This window comes from Colobus angolensis, unplaced genomic scaffold (genome assembly GCF_000951035.1).
Source record: "Colobus angolensis palliatus isolate OR3802 unplaced genomic scaffold, Cang.pa_1.0 Scaffold344, whole genome shotgun sequence".
Lineage (NCBI taxonomy): Eukaryota > Metazoa > Chordata > Mammalia > Primates > Cercopithecidae > Colobus > Colobus angolensis.
Genome location: NW_012116755.1, coordinates 976,382 through 989,220, shown reverse-complemented (window position 1 = coordinate 989,220; position 12,839 = coordinate 976,382). Strand labels below are relative to the sequence as shown.

Below are 12,839 nucleotides of genomic sequence, written 5' to 3'. Positions count from 1 at the left end.
TTTTTTACATACAGGTCTGAGGCTCAGAGCAGTTAAGTGACTTGTCCAAAACTGATAAGCTAGTTAATGGCAAAACTGGGGTTAGAACATGGATCTCTCCAACCCCAAAGTTTGTTCTCTTAGCCTTTCAGTTCTCTATACCATGTGAAGGCAGAGTCTCCCACTAGTTTTATATGTATCTAAAGTTTTTGAGTCTACAATTGTTTCAATTTCAGTTTTTTCTGGTTGTCTAGACATATATTGAAAAGATGAAGCCTAGGTTGTTTTCCATCATCTGCAGATCCTTCCACAACTGTGGGAAAGGAGGGTTCAGTGAATTTTTGCTGTGTTCTTTTAACCTAACAGTGTTACTATATATTTTGTTGACAACTCTAAAGTCAGCTTGTCTTAAAACTAAAAAAGACAAAGGATCGGTGTTTATGATTTTACTGAACAGGAAACATCCTCTAAAAGGAAGGGACTTGCTCGCGGTTCCACTGCTGCTAAATGCCAATGTCAGGGTGTAATCCCAGGGTTCAGGCTCTATATAGTATGTGCCTTTCATAACACTGCTGAGTGAAAATGAGCATGTCTTCATTGCATTTAAAAAATACTGTGCTTTTTTCTTGAATATAAAATTAGTATATTCTCATGTAGAAAATCTAGAAAGCATAGAAAAGTATACAGAAGAAAATAGAAATCACCTATAATCCTATCACCCAGAGATGATCACTGTTAACATTTTGGTTTACTTCCCAATTTTTCCTATGCATAAACATTTTTTAAAATTTTGGATTGTATGTCATTGTTTTATCTTCCGTCTTATCCAAATCATTTCTCCATGGCATTAAATTGTCTTTAAAAATGTTTATAATGGCTGCAGAACCACCACACGGATAGCTCATCATTCATTTCAACCCTGTAATGCTGAAAATCTGGTCGTCTTCTTTCAGTCATATATGATGCTGCCATGAACATCCCTTTCATTAATCTTTGCCTACTTCTAATTATTTTCCCTGTATGATTCTTAGAAGTAGACTTAAAAAGTTGAAACTAAAGAACTACTTTTTAGAAAAGCAGCAGTCAGCCCTACTACCCAGAATATCTGTTACTTACGACGTTTCTTTCTCCTCATTATGTTTTCTCTGGTGTTGAATAAGCTGTGAGCTATACCGATAGGCTTTCCCACACTCACTACATTTATAGGGTTTCTCCTTAGTGTGGGTTCTCAAGTGTAGAATAACTTGAGACGTCTGCCTGAAGGTTTTCCCACATTCATTACATTTATAGGGTTTCTCTCCAGTGTGAACTCTCTGATGATCAACAAGGTTTCGATTAGAAGTAAAAGCCTTCCCACACTCATTACATCTGTAAGGTTTCTCTCTACGATGAAGTCTCTGGTGTTCATTAAGGGTTTTCCTTAAGATGAAAGCTTTTCCACACTCATCACATTCATAAGGCTTCTCCCCAGTGTGAATTCTCTGATGGTCCATAATCTTTGTATTTGAACCACATGTTTTCCCACACTCCTTACATTTGTAAACTTTTTTTCCTCTGTGCATTTGCCGATGTTGAGTAAGGTTTGAACTACGGCTAAAGGCTTTCCCACACTCAATGCAAGTATAGGGCTTCTCTCCAGTGTGAACTCTGTGATGTGATATAAGGCCCGAACTCCGACTAAAGGCTTTCCCACACTCTTTACATTCATACGTTTTCTCCCCACTGTGGATTCCCTGGTGCCGAATAAGATGTGACTTTCCACTGAAAGATTTCCCACATTCACTGCATGTATAGGGCTTCAGTCCAGTGTGGATTCTCCGATGAACAACAAGGTTAGAGCTATGGCTGAAGGCTTTTCCACACTCCTTACACTTATAGGGTTTCTCTCCCGTGTGGATTCGCTCATGTACCGTGAGGTTTGCACTCTGACTAAAGGCTTTCCCACACTCAGTACATACATACTGTCTCTTTTCAGCCTGAACTCTCTTGTTTGTTGCAGGGTCATAGCACTGACTATTGTCTTTTTCAGATTCTTGGTCACTCCCTTCTGTGAGTACTTTATTGTCTTTAACTGTCTTATGTTTGAAATTTCTTGTTTTTCTCCTCATTTTCTCCTGCTTGGAACATACCAGTGTCCTCTCTAGTCTTCTCTTTCCCTTCAGAAGAGCCTTCTAAATTTTGACTTCCTGGGCAACGTCTCTGTGGAATTCTCTTGAAAGTATGTACTTTTCAGGAATGATGCTTTGGAATTAACTCCGCCTCAGTCCCAGTTTCACCATCTGACAGGAGAAACAGAAATTGCACATGTCACCTATTCTCTGTACCAGAGGAAGGAGAACTATCCACGGACCAGATGTGGTAGACATATGGAAGGGTTAAGTGTTCAAGGGCAGGGGGACAGATCAAAAAGATGACAAAAATGAAGTTAAACATAGAAGCCAATGTAAAGGCTTATGGAAAGCCAGGGCTGAGGGGAGCCCAACAGGTCCAGGGTCAGAATAAGCAATGAATCGTATAAAATCCACCCTAGTTCCTTCCTGCCTCATCCTCTACTCCCTGAATTGGAGCCATCTAGCTCCTTTTTTTTTTTTCCTTTTGAGATGGAGTTTTGCTCTTGTTGCCCCCGGCTAGAGTACAATGGCACGATCTCGGCTCACTGCAACCTCCGCTTCCCAGGTTAAAGCGATTCTCCTGCCTCAGCCTCCCTAGTAGCTGGGATTACAGGCACCCGCCACCACGCTCAGGTAATTTTTTGTATTTTTAGTAGAGATGCGGTTTCACTATGTTGGCCAGGCTGTCTTGAACTCCCGACCTCAGGCAATCCACCCACCTCAGCCTCCCAAAGTGCTGGGATTACAGGCGTGAGCCACTGCGCCCAGCTCAGAGCCATCTAACTCCTAATGGCAGGCTCAACTATAATCTGGCCCTAGAAAAAGTGAACTGAAAGATGACTGAACTTTAGATCAGTTTGGCTTTTAGTTCTTGCTAACCTATTCCCCTAGCACTAGTGATACTGTAGTTAGTATGTAAAAGGTGCTCAAAATGGTTTTATAGAATAGCAACTAGGATTCTGTCTTAGATTGTAAGTAGGTTGTACTTACTTACATCTTTTGCTCAAGGTCCAGGTACTAGATCTCAGTCTACATCCTTGCATGTAAGCCCTATCTTGTTAAGTGGTGACATAATTCTTCCAATATTCAGCCTAGTAACATCACAGCCTACTTCACAGGGGCTGGCTTATAGCTGGATCCAGTTTTATATGCAAGTTTAGTCCATCTGCTTTTCACCATGCTGTCACTCTGACAGACTGAGACTACTTAAGGGGTGAATCTGAGAGGCTAAATTGGGAAAGAAGGTTAGTTAAAGCATGGCAGATGAAACTCTGATAGGACCTTGCATGGCATAATAGTAAAGTATTTAAGGATGGCAAAAGCATCAGAGTAGGGGCAGCATAACCAAGAGATGCCAATACATGAAACCAAACATCAGAATAAGCAGGGATTTCCCAACTGGTTTGATGTAAAACTCTGGACATACAGGTAACCATGGCAGACCTTAGAGGGAATTGGGATGTAAAAGAAAGCAAAAAGATAACTACATGATACTAACACATGACTAATTTTCCTTACTATGGTCCTTTATAGACTTGCCCATATGTATATTGTCAGACAATTAAATATATGGTAGATACTATTTCGCATCCTACTTCTTGCAGTTCATTTCACTTATTTATTTTTTAGTTGATAAAAAAAGTATATATATTTATGGCATACAACATGTTTTGATAAATGTTTACACGTGGAACAGGTAAATCAAGCTAATTAACATATCCATTACTTCACGCACTTATTATTTTTTCGTGGTAAGAACATTTAAAATCTCTCTCAGCACTTTTCAAGTCTAAATATGTTGATATTAACTATAATTACCATGTTATACAATAGATTTCCTGAAATTATTCCTCCTAATAGAAATTTTGTATCCTTTGATCAATAGCTCCCTAATCCCTGCCTCACATTTTTTTTTTTTTTTTTTTGAGATGGAGTCTCGCTCTGTCACCCAGGCTAGAGTGCAGTGGTGCAATCTCAGCTCACTACAACCTCCACTTCCTGGGTTCAAGCAATTCTCCCTGCCTCAGCCACCTGAGTAGCTGGGAATACAGGCATCTGCCACCGCACCTGGCTAGTTTTTATATTTTTCAAGTAGAAATGGAGTTTTGCCATGTTGGCCAGGCTGGTCTTGGACTCCTGACCTCAGGTGATCCGCCTGTCTCGGTCTCCCAAAGTGCTGGGATTACAGGCGTGAGCCACTGCGCCCGGCCTCCACTTAATTTTTATGCATATTTTTCCACACTGCTATTTAATCTTCATATGATCAGTGAATTCCTTGTAATTTCCTTCCATTTTGCTAGTGTTGGACATTTCTGTTGTTCCTTGAAGTTAACTACTATCAATAATGCTATCGTAATCTCTTTATACACACAAAATTTCCTTCCTATTAAAATATATTCCTAGGACAAAAGTTCTACAAATGAGTTAACTGGGTCAGAAGGAGTGCAACTGTTGTGCAGTATTGCTTGCTGCTATTCAAAAAAGTTTGATGGGCTGAGTACGGTGGCACACGTCTGTAATCCCAGTACTTTGCAAGGCTGAGATGGGAGAATTGCTTGGGACCAAAAGTTTGAGACCAGCCAGGGTAAGACAGGGAGACTACATCTCTACAAAAAATTTAAAAATTAGTTAGGCATGGTGGTGTGCACCTGTAGTCTCAGTTACTCAGGGGGCTGAGGTGGGAGGATTGCTTAAGCCCAGGAGGTCCAGGCTGCAGTGAGCCCTGATTATGCCACTGCACTTCAGCCTAGGCAAAAGAGCAAGACTTTGTCTCAAAAAAAAAAAAAAAAAAAAAGTTTGACCAATTCCCATTGTCCCATAGCTTTCTGATAAATGGAGTCACACTTTCTGGAAAAGGGAAATAGCAAATGGTAGTACTCAAGATTGGCAAAAAGATAACTGCACATATTCAAGTTCACATCTCAGAAGTGCAGGTGGCCACGGGTTCTATACACAGGCACATACACACAAACTCATGCCCAAGATATGAGGGATAGGACGAGAGAATGGTGAGGGAGGGTGGATTCTTGCCAGGATCCTGGGCTCACTCACATTCAGCTGCTGCTACCTCTCCTAATCATAAAGGATGAAGCAAGTGGAGAAAACAGTGCAAAGCCAGGGGACTGCAATGCAGAGTAGGAGAGCAAGTGAATTCACCTTCAAAGTTCTGTGAGAAAGTTGATAGTTTTTTCTGAATTTCTTTTCAATTTCTAATCTTCTCTGGTAGTTCTCTTTTCTTCATACATTTCTTAAACTCATAACTAATGAGCACCCTACTCTGTATATATCCCTGTTCTGGGTCTAACACAGGGAAAATTTAAAGAAGCATTGTTACGGACTGAATGTTTGTGTCCCCCTAACATTTGCATGTTAAAGCTCTAATCCCCAATGTGACTGTATTTGGAGATGGGGCCTCTAAGGAGATAATTAAGGTTACATGAGGTCATAAGGGTGGGCCTGATCCATCAAAATTAGTGAGTTTATAAAAAGAAATACAAAAAAGCTCTCTCACATGCTCTCCCTCTCTCCACACACATGCACACAAAGGCCGTGAGAATACATAGCAAAAAGATGGCCAGCTACAAGCCAGGATGAGAGCCCCCTACCAGAAACCGAAATGGCGAGGCACATGGATCTCACACTTCTAGGCTCCAGAACCGTGAGAAAATAAGTTTCTGTTGTTTAAGCCACTTGGTTTATGGCATTTTGTTATGGTAACCCAAGCAGACTAATACAAGCATGAAATATCATACACCCTTTAAAAAGCTTACAATGGAGTAGTATGGCAAAACAATAAGAGAGCAAATTCAAATTTACAATTTACGCAAGCAGGAGATGAAGGGGACTAGGGGAGGGAGGGAGCAATTACCAAGGCATGGAATGATGGAGAAAAGCATTTTAAAAAGGCAGAATTTAGGCTGAGCCCTGGAGAATAAGCAGTGTTTTCTCAAAAAAAAAAAAAAAAAAAAAAAAAAAGGCACAGAGTTGATATACATGAAAATAAATGGGAGATCATAATATTATATAAGCTTCATGTAGGCAGGGATTTTGTCCACCCTGCTTACCCTGTATTCCTAGTACTACAATAGTCCCAGGCACATGGTAAGTGCTCAACACTTGTTGTTGGAATGAACAAATTAAGAAAGAATCAAGCTGCCTGAAGTGATTCCAACCAGAATACTGAAATTGCAAGATGAAAAATATGGATATAAATTGATGGTCAAAGGGAAACCAGTTCTAAACAGAAGAGTGAAATCTATCCTTAATTTTCTTTTTTTTTTTTTTTTGAGACGGAGTCTGGCTCTGTCTCCCAGGCTGGAGTGCAGTGGCCGGATCTCAGCTCACTGCAAGCTCCGCCTCCCGGGCTTACGCCAGTCTCCTGCCTCAGCCTCCCGAGTAGCTGGGACTACAGGCGCCCGCCACGTCGCCCGACTAGTTTTTGTATTTTTTTTAGTAGAGATGGGGGTTTCAACGTGTTAGCCAGGATGGTCTCGATATCCTGACCTCGTGATCCGCCCGTCTCGGCCTCCCAAAGTGCTGGGATTACAGGCTTGAGCCACCGCACCTGGCCCCTTAATTTTCTTTCTCCATTCTATATTCTTTTTTCTACCTTGCTATTTTCCACTCTTGTTATTTTCCTTCTTTCTCTCACTTAACAATATAGTTTTTCAAGCATTACCATGCACTTCCCCTAGTTCCCAGAGTTCCTCTCTTATCACCTCCCAGAACATTCATGTTTCTCTCAGCTTAATGAAATGGAAAACAGAGGAGAGAGGCAGCTGGGATAACCCATGGGGAGTAAATTGAGGGAAATAGAAGTAAAGAATCAAAGAGATGTCAAGGAGGGCAATCATACATCCCGGTTTTCCCAGAATAGTGCTAGTTTAAGCCTACTATCCCTGCATATTTAATAGTGGCCCCCTTAACTCACAAAAATATCCCCGTTTGGACAATAAATTTTGCATTACCCTACCCAAAAGTGAAATTAGCAAAAGAACTCTTTAGGAAGATTAGCCCAGATGGATTAGAGGGGATTAAAAAGAAAAAAGGAAGGGAAATGAATTAGGAGACAACACTAGGAATGTAGTATGGGTGAACACTGGAGGGTCTGGCACGTTGTAGGTACCCAATACATGTTTTTTGAATGAATGAACAAATGAAGAAGATAGCAAGACCCTAATTCAAGATGAGAGAACAGAGAACAATAAAGTCTAGCTATTTTCAGGAACGCATCCACACGTATAACGCACACATCCATATATCCTTTGAATACAGAGGACGGACTGAAGGAAACAATCCAAGGTCATCAGATCCATGTCTGAATACCAAGAATGGTAGTGTCACTAAGCAAGACAGGGACACACAGAAACATTTTAGACAAGGGGAAGAGGAATATATCACGAAGACAAATTTGAGAATGATAAGACAGAAAGGACAGAGGAAGTCATGAAAATGTATAAACTTGCCGGGCGCGGTGGCTCAAGCCTGTAATCCCAGCACTTTGGGAGGCCAAGACGGGTGGATCACAAGGTCAGGAGATCGAAACCATCCTGCCTAACCTGGTGAAACCCCGTCTTTACTAAAAAATACAAAAAACTAGCCGGGCGAGGTGGCGGGCGCCTGTAGTCCCAGCTACTCGGGAGGCTGAGGCAGGAGAATGGCATGAACCCGGGAGGCGGAGCTTGCAGTGAGCTGAGATCAGGCCACTGCACTCCAGGCTGGGTGACAGAGCGAGACTCTGTCTCAAAAAAAAAAAAAGAAAAAAGAAAATGTATAAACTTACTGAGGGCTGGGCACAGTGGCTCACTTCTATAATCCCAGCACTCTGGTAGGGTGAGGTGGGAGGACTGCCTGAGCCCAGGTGTTTGATCACCCTGGGTAAAAAAATTTTAAAAAGTGAGCCAGGTGTGGTGGCACATGCCTGTGGTCCCAGCTACTTGGGAGGCTGAGGGAGGTTGAGGCTGCAATGAGCCATGATCATGCCACCACACTCCGGACTGGGAGATAGTGAGACCTTGTCTCAAAATAAATAAATACATTTTAAAAATAAAAAACAGATAAGCTTACTGAGAAAGGGATTTGGGTTAGAAGAGTGATATCATTTAGATGTTCCCTCCAAATCTCACATTGAAATGTAATCTTCTGTGTTGGAGATGGGGCCTGTTGGGAGCTGACTGGATCATGGGGGTAGATTTCTCATGAATGGTTTATCGCCATCCTCTTGGTTCTGCCCTTGTGATAGTGAGTGAGTTCTTGTGAGATCATGTTGTTTAAAAGTGTGTGGTATCCCTCCGCCTTGCTCTTGCTCCTACTCTCACCATGTTCTGCCTCCTTCTATTTCACTTTCCACTATACGTAAAAGCTTCCTGAGGCCTCCCCAGAAACTGAACAGATGCTGGCACCATGCTTCCTGTACAGCCTGCAGAACCGTGAATCAATTTAAACTCTTTTCTTTACAATTTACCCAGTTGCAGGTATTTCTTTCTTTTCTTTTTTCTTTTTTTTCTGAGACGAAGTTTCACTCTTGTTGCCCAGGCTGGAGTGCAATGGTGTGATCTCGGCTCACCGCAACCTCTGCCTCCTGGGTTCAAGTGATTCTCCTGCCTCAGCTTCCTGAGTAGCTGGGATTACAGGCATGCGCCACCACACCCAGCTAATTTTTTGTATTTTTAGTAGAGACAGGGTTTCTTCACGTTGGTCAGGCTGGTTTCGAACTCCCAACCTCAGGTGATCTGCCCGCCTTGGCCTCCCAAAGTGCTGGGGTTGCAGGCATGAGCCACCCACCCGGCTGATATTTCTTTATAGCAACATAAGAACAACCTAACACAAAGGGGCAGGTAGGGAGAAAGAGAAATGCACAGTAATGCACTGTGGGAAAGCCCAGGGTGGTGATGGAGGAGCTGAGGAGGAAGCAGGACCAGACAGGAGATCAAAGAGGGCCAAATGAGGAGAGTTTGATCAAAAAGAAACCCGTTTGCTCCCTTCTGCCTGATTGAATAGGAAATTCCCTCAGAAATCCTGGAAGAATTTCTAGGTACTAAGGAAGTAGGGTCTTGGCTGGGGAAGTTTGGAGGGAAACATGAGGTCATGGGCCAATAGGACACTAAGGGTATCTGTACAGTTGTACAGAAAAGCAAAATCTCAGATAACCAGTGAATGTGTGAGGACTGATAAGGCCCTGCAGATCTCTAACCCACAAATCTCTGAGACTGGTAGGTAAGTTTTCTAATCCTAGGACCACCATCCATTTCAGGCTGTGACAAATACATAAAGGGTACAGTCCTACTGAGAGAGAGAGAGAGAGAGAGAGAGAGAGAGGCTTTACTTGGAGGCTGTCTTCCTTTAATTTACCAGCATCATCTGCCTGTTCAAGTCCCTCTAAGCAATGGTTACACGGTCCTTGGTTACTGATTAGGTGCAATGGAGTAAGGAATAAGAGGCAATACCTGAAAATGAATTCAAGGGATGGATAAGTGAAATGTAAACATTGAAAGAAAAAAAAGAATAAGAAAATATCAAGGGATTACTTGATCTCAGGGAAAGGCCTAAGCCTCAAGCATAAAACAAAGGCTAACACCATGTGAAAAAGCTGATATATCTGACACATAAAAATTTCTCTATTCCAAAAAAATGCCACAACAAATCTATAATATAGAGTTTGCCTTATACTGGAATTGCTTGTGTGTATGTCTGTGTCCTTCCTCACACGCATACATTAAGCTCTACGCCCTCAGACAGCAGATCCCATGAGATTTGCCTGTAGCTACCACAGTGTCTAACACAAAGAGGGCTCAGTCAGCATTGTTTGGTTTGAAATGGTAAATTAAACAAGTTTAAGATTCTATCTAACACCTGGAGTGCACCGAGGGATGTTGACAGCCAAATCCGCACATCACTACTACCATCCCTCCTCTACATGTTTGTCCTTTTTGTGCTTCATATTATCTGGGAAACACCATAATGGTGTGTTTGCATTCTTGGCAATTCTGTCTCAACAGAGCCATCCCAGGGACTAAATTCCCTAAGAGACTGACCTGGTCCCACTATTCAGAGACTCTCAGTATGTCAGAGCTGGAAGTAACCTCCCAATCTATCCAGTCTTATATCCAAATATACAGAAGGAAAACTTGGAAATTAGAGGAAAACTGGGACTCAAATCCAAGTCCCATGACACCCAATTTTGAGTTCTACTACATCACCCTTATTCCCATCTCAAACAAAACTCTACTCCTCAAGGTCCAGAGGCCCCCTGCCCACTTCAGTGCCTTTCTCCTATTTGACAAATAACCACTGAGAAAAGCTCCCTTTCAACCCTGGTGCCCACAAGCAGGATTCCTGTGCCCAGACCAACTTCACAATCTAGGCCTCACCTGCCCAGGAGAGAATGGAATGACTCACCCATATTCCTGTGCACAGCAGCCTCAATCCAAAGGATCTGCCCAGCACAGATCTTGCCTGATCTCCTCCTTGAGTTCAGTGAAGAAATTCCTAAGAGGGTCTTGAGTCACTGTAAACAGATATAAATGACTGAGTTCTCTGAGACCTGAACTCCAAGTGGACACTCAGGGCAGTGTCCCATCTTTGGGTAACTTCCCTTCCTATAGAACTGTGGGCAGTAAGAAGGATCATTTCCAGTGTAAAGATGAGGGAATGAAGTTCCCAGGGATTGAACGACTTGCCCAGGGTCCTATAGCTAGTGAGTGATTAAAAAGCCTTCTGTGTCTGCAGGAAATCCTAATTCCATCACACCACAGCCTCCCCTTTTCACCCACTCCATTGATATCTAAAAGCTTCCATATTCTCATCTAACTGCAAAATACAGTGCAGTGGAGAACTTCTTTGCAATCCAGCTTTCCACAGAAAGTCTGCACAAGGGGGATGAGAGAGAGAGAACTTTGCTGAGTCAAGTGTCTTTAGGAAGACAGAAAGAAACAAGGCTTTAAAAGAGCACTACAAAAAGAATGTCTCTTTTTTTCTGTTTACCCATGTCTTAGGATTACTAAGCCTCAAATATGTTTTGTGTTTCCTCCTCCAGATCCCCAGACCCTGCTTCTAACCCTTCAAGCTTGTTCCATTTCTCCCCTACCAGAATTTAGTTCTGCCCTGTACACAACCATAACTCCAGGACCCAGCACACTACTGGGTTAGTGCTCAATAAATATTTGTTGAATGAATGAATGAATGAGTAACCTTGGGCAAGACTCCGTTCTCCTCTCTGGGCCCCAGGTTCCTCACTGGTAACGGGAGGGATATTGGACTGGTGATGTGAGTCAAATACTCAGGGGCTCTGGAGTCCTCTGAGAGCCTAGGCGGGACTCGACCGCTATTACCCGGACGGCCCACTGCTTAGGAGCGGGGACGACACAGTGCTGTCACCACGGCCTGCCTGGTCCAAGCGAGCAGCTACGAGGAGTCTGAGCCTAGACTGGAGACAAAGGGGCAGCAGTGAACGAGAGAAGGGGGAGGCCCACAACGACCCTTTGGCTGCCGCGCCCATCTCAGCAGTGGGCAGCCGCAGAGGAGTCCTGGCCTCCTGGCCTGCGTCTCCCACACGCTCCCAGAACCCGGCCTGACCCCCCACGTCAGGCTGTAGAATATCCCTCACCGAAAGCGCCAGACCCACATCTTGAACAAAGCGCAGAAGGAACTGCGTCAGCAATTCCCAGCTAACTCCCAGCCTGTCCCTCCGGCCCTTCTAGGCTTCATGAGGGTTCCACATCTCTGTGCCCGCGGGCTGGAGTCCTCCCGCCCCTCAGAAGCCCCGCGCGGTCTGCCGGCGTTCTGGCCCTGCCTCCTTTCCGGGCTTTGCCCTATCATTGGATGAAAGGGCTTGGCGACTTCAGCCAATGTGAGGAGGGCCCTGGAAAGCGTGGAAGCTGGGCAGAGTGCTTGCTTAGGGCGGAAAGAGACGGAGCAACTGGGTGGCCAGGCTGCCAGCCTCAGGCTGAGACTCCCTGAAGTTACACCCCCAGCTCCGGTTGCTGAGCAGAGAGGTCATCTTTCCTTCCACAGATCTGGGTCATTCAGCCTCAAAGCCAGGATCAGCTATGGTTTATTGGCAGCATATGAAAAAATGTTTTGGGTGCCTACTATGTCACTCACTGTTCCAGGCGCTGCGGATACCGTAGTGAAGAAAATGAACTCTCTGCCCCATTGGGTTTACATTCAAGTCAGGGGAGACAATGATAAATAAATATGCAGAAAGTAGTAGTAAGGGGAGAGAGGGAGATTGTGGTGGGATTATTTTATAGATGACAGGGAGGGCAGAGACAGAAGTGGGCAATTGAAGCATGTGGCTATCTGGGGAAAGAGTATTCCCACAGTGGGCTATTAGAAGCAAATTCTTTAATCAGGAATGGGATGGAGAGGTGCACATTAGGACCTTGTAGACTATGATAAGGGCTTTGGATTTGCTCTGCATAACAGTTGGAGGGCTTGGGGGCAGAGGAATGACATGATCTAACTTTTTTTCCCTTACCACATATTCAAAGACATGTAAGCTATGAGACATGAAAGAAGCCAAGAAGCCTGTTACTATAAACTCTGTGAATTCTTTGCTGTCTGTCCTTAGCCATTCTAACATAAACCTTGCATGAGTTTTGCTCTTTGACTTATATTTTTAGTTTGCGTTGGCTGTCCTGTTGAGAACGGTCTGAAGGTGGGTAAGAGTAGAAGCAGGGAGATTAAGAGTCCATTACAATATTCCAGATGAGGAATGATAGTGGCTTGGACAGGCTTAGAAGTCATGGA

At 43.6% G+C, this 12,839-nt stretch overlaps 1 protein-coding gene across 2 annotated transcripts; it reads right to left on the bottom strand.

Moving 5' to 3' along the window:
- Window positions 1-221: 221 nt before the first annotated feature.
- Window positions 222-11,738, bottom strand: ZNF660 (zinc finger protein 660). 2 transcript variants are annotated; one of them, XM_011952625.1, is made up of 4 exons: window positions 11,695-11,738; window positions 10,488-10,596; window positions 9,415-9,535; window positions 1,058-2,258 (listed from the first exon to the last, which is right to left on the bottom strand). In XM_011952625.1, the coding sequence occupies exon 4, from the start codon at window positions 2,085-2,087 to the stop codon at window positions 1,092-1,094; it is 996 nt and encodes a 331-aa protein (XP_011808015.1). In that variant the 5' UTR covers window positions 2,088-2,258; window positions 9,415-9,535; window positions 10,488-10,596; window positions 11,695-11,738; the 3' UTR covers window positions 1,058-1,091. The 2 variants fall into 2 exon arrangements, with proteins under 2 accessions (XP_011808014.1, XP_011808015.1); XM_011952624.1 differs by lacking the exon at window positions 9,415-9,535 and having other exon boundaries at window positions 222-2,258.
- Window positions 11,739-12,839: the final 1,101 nt, after the last annotated feature.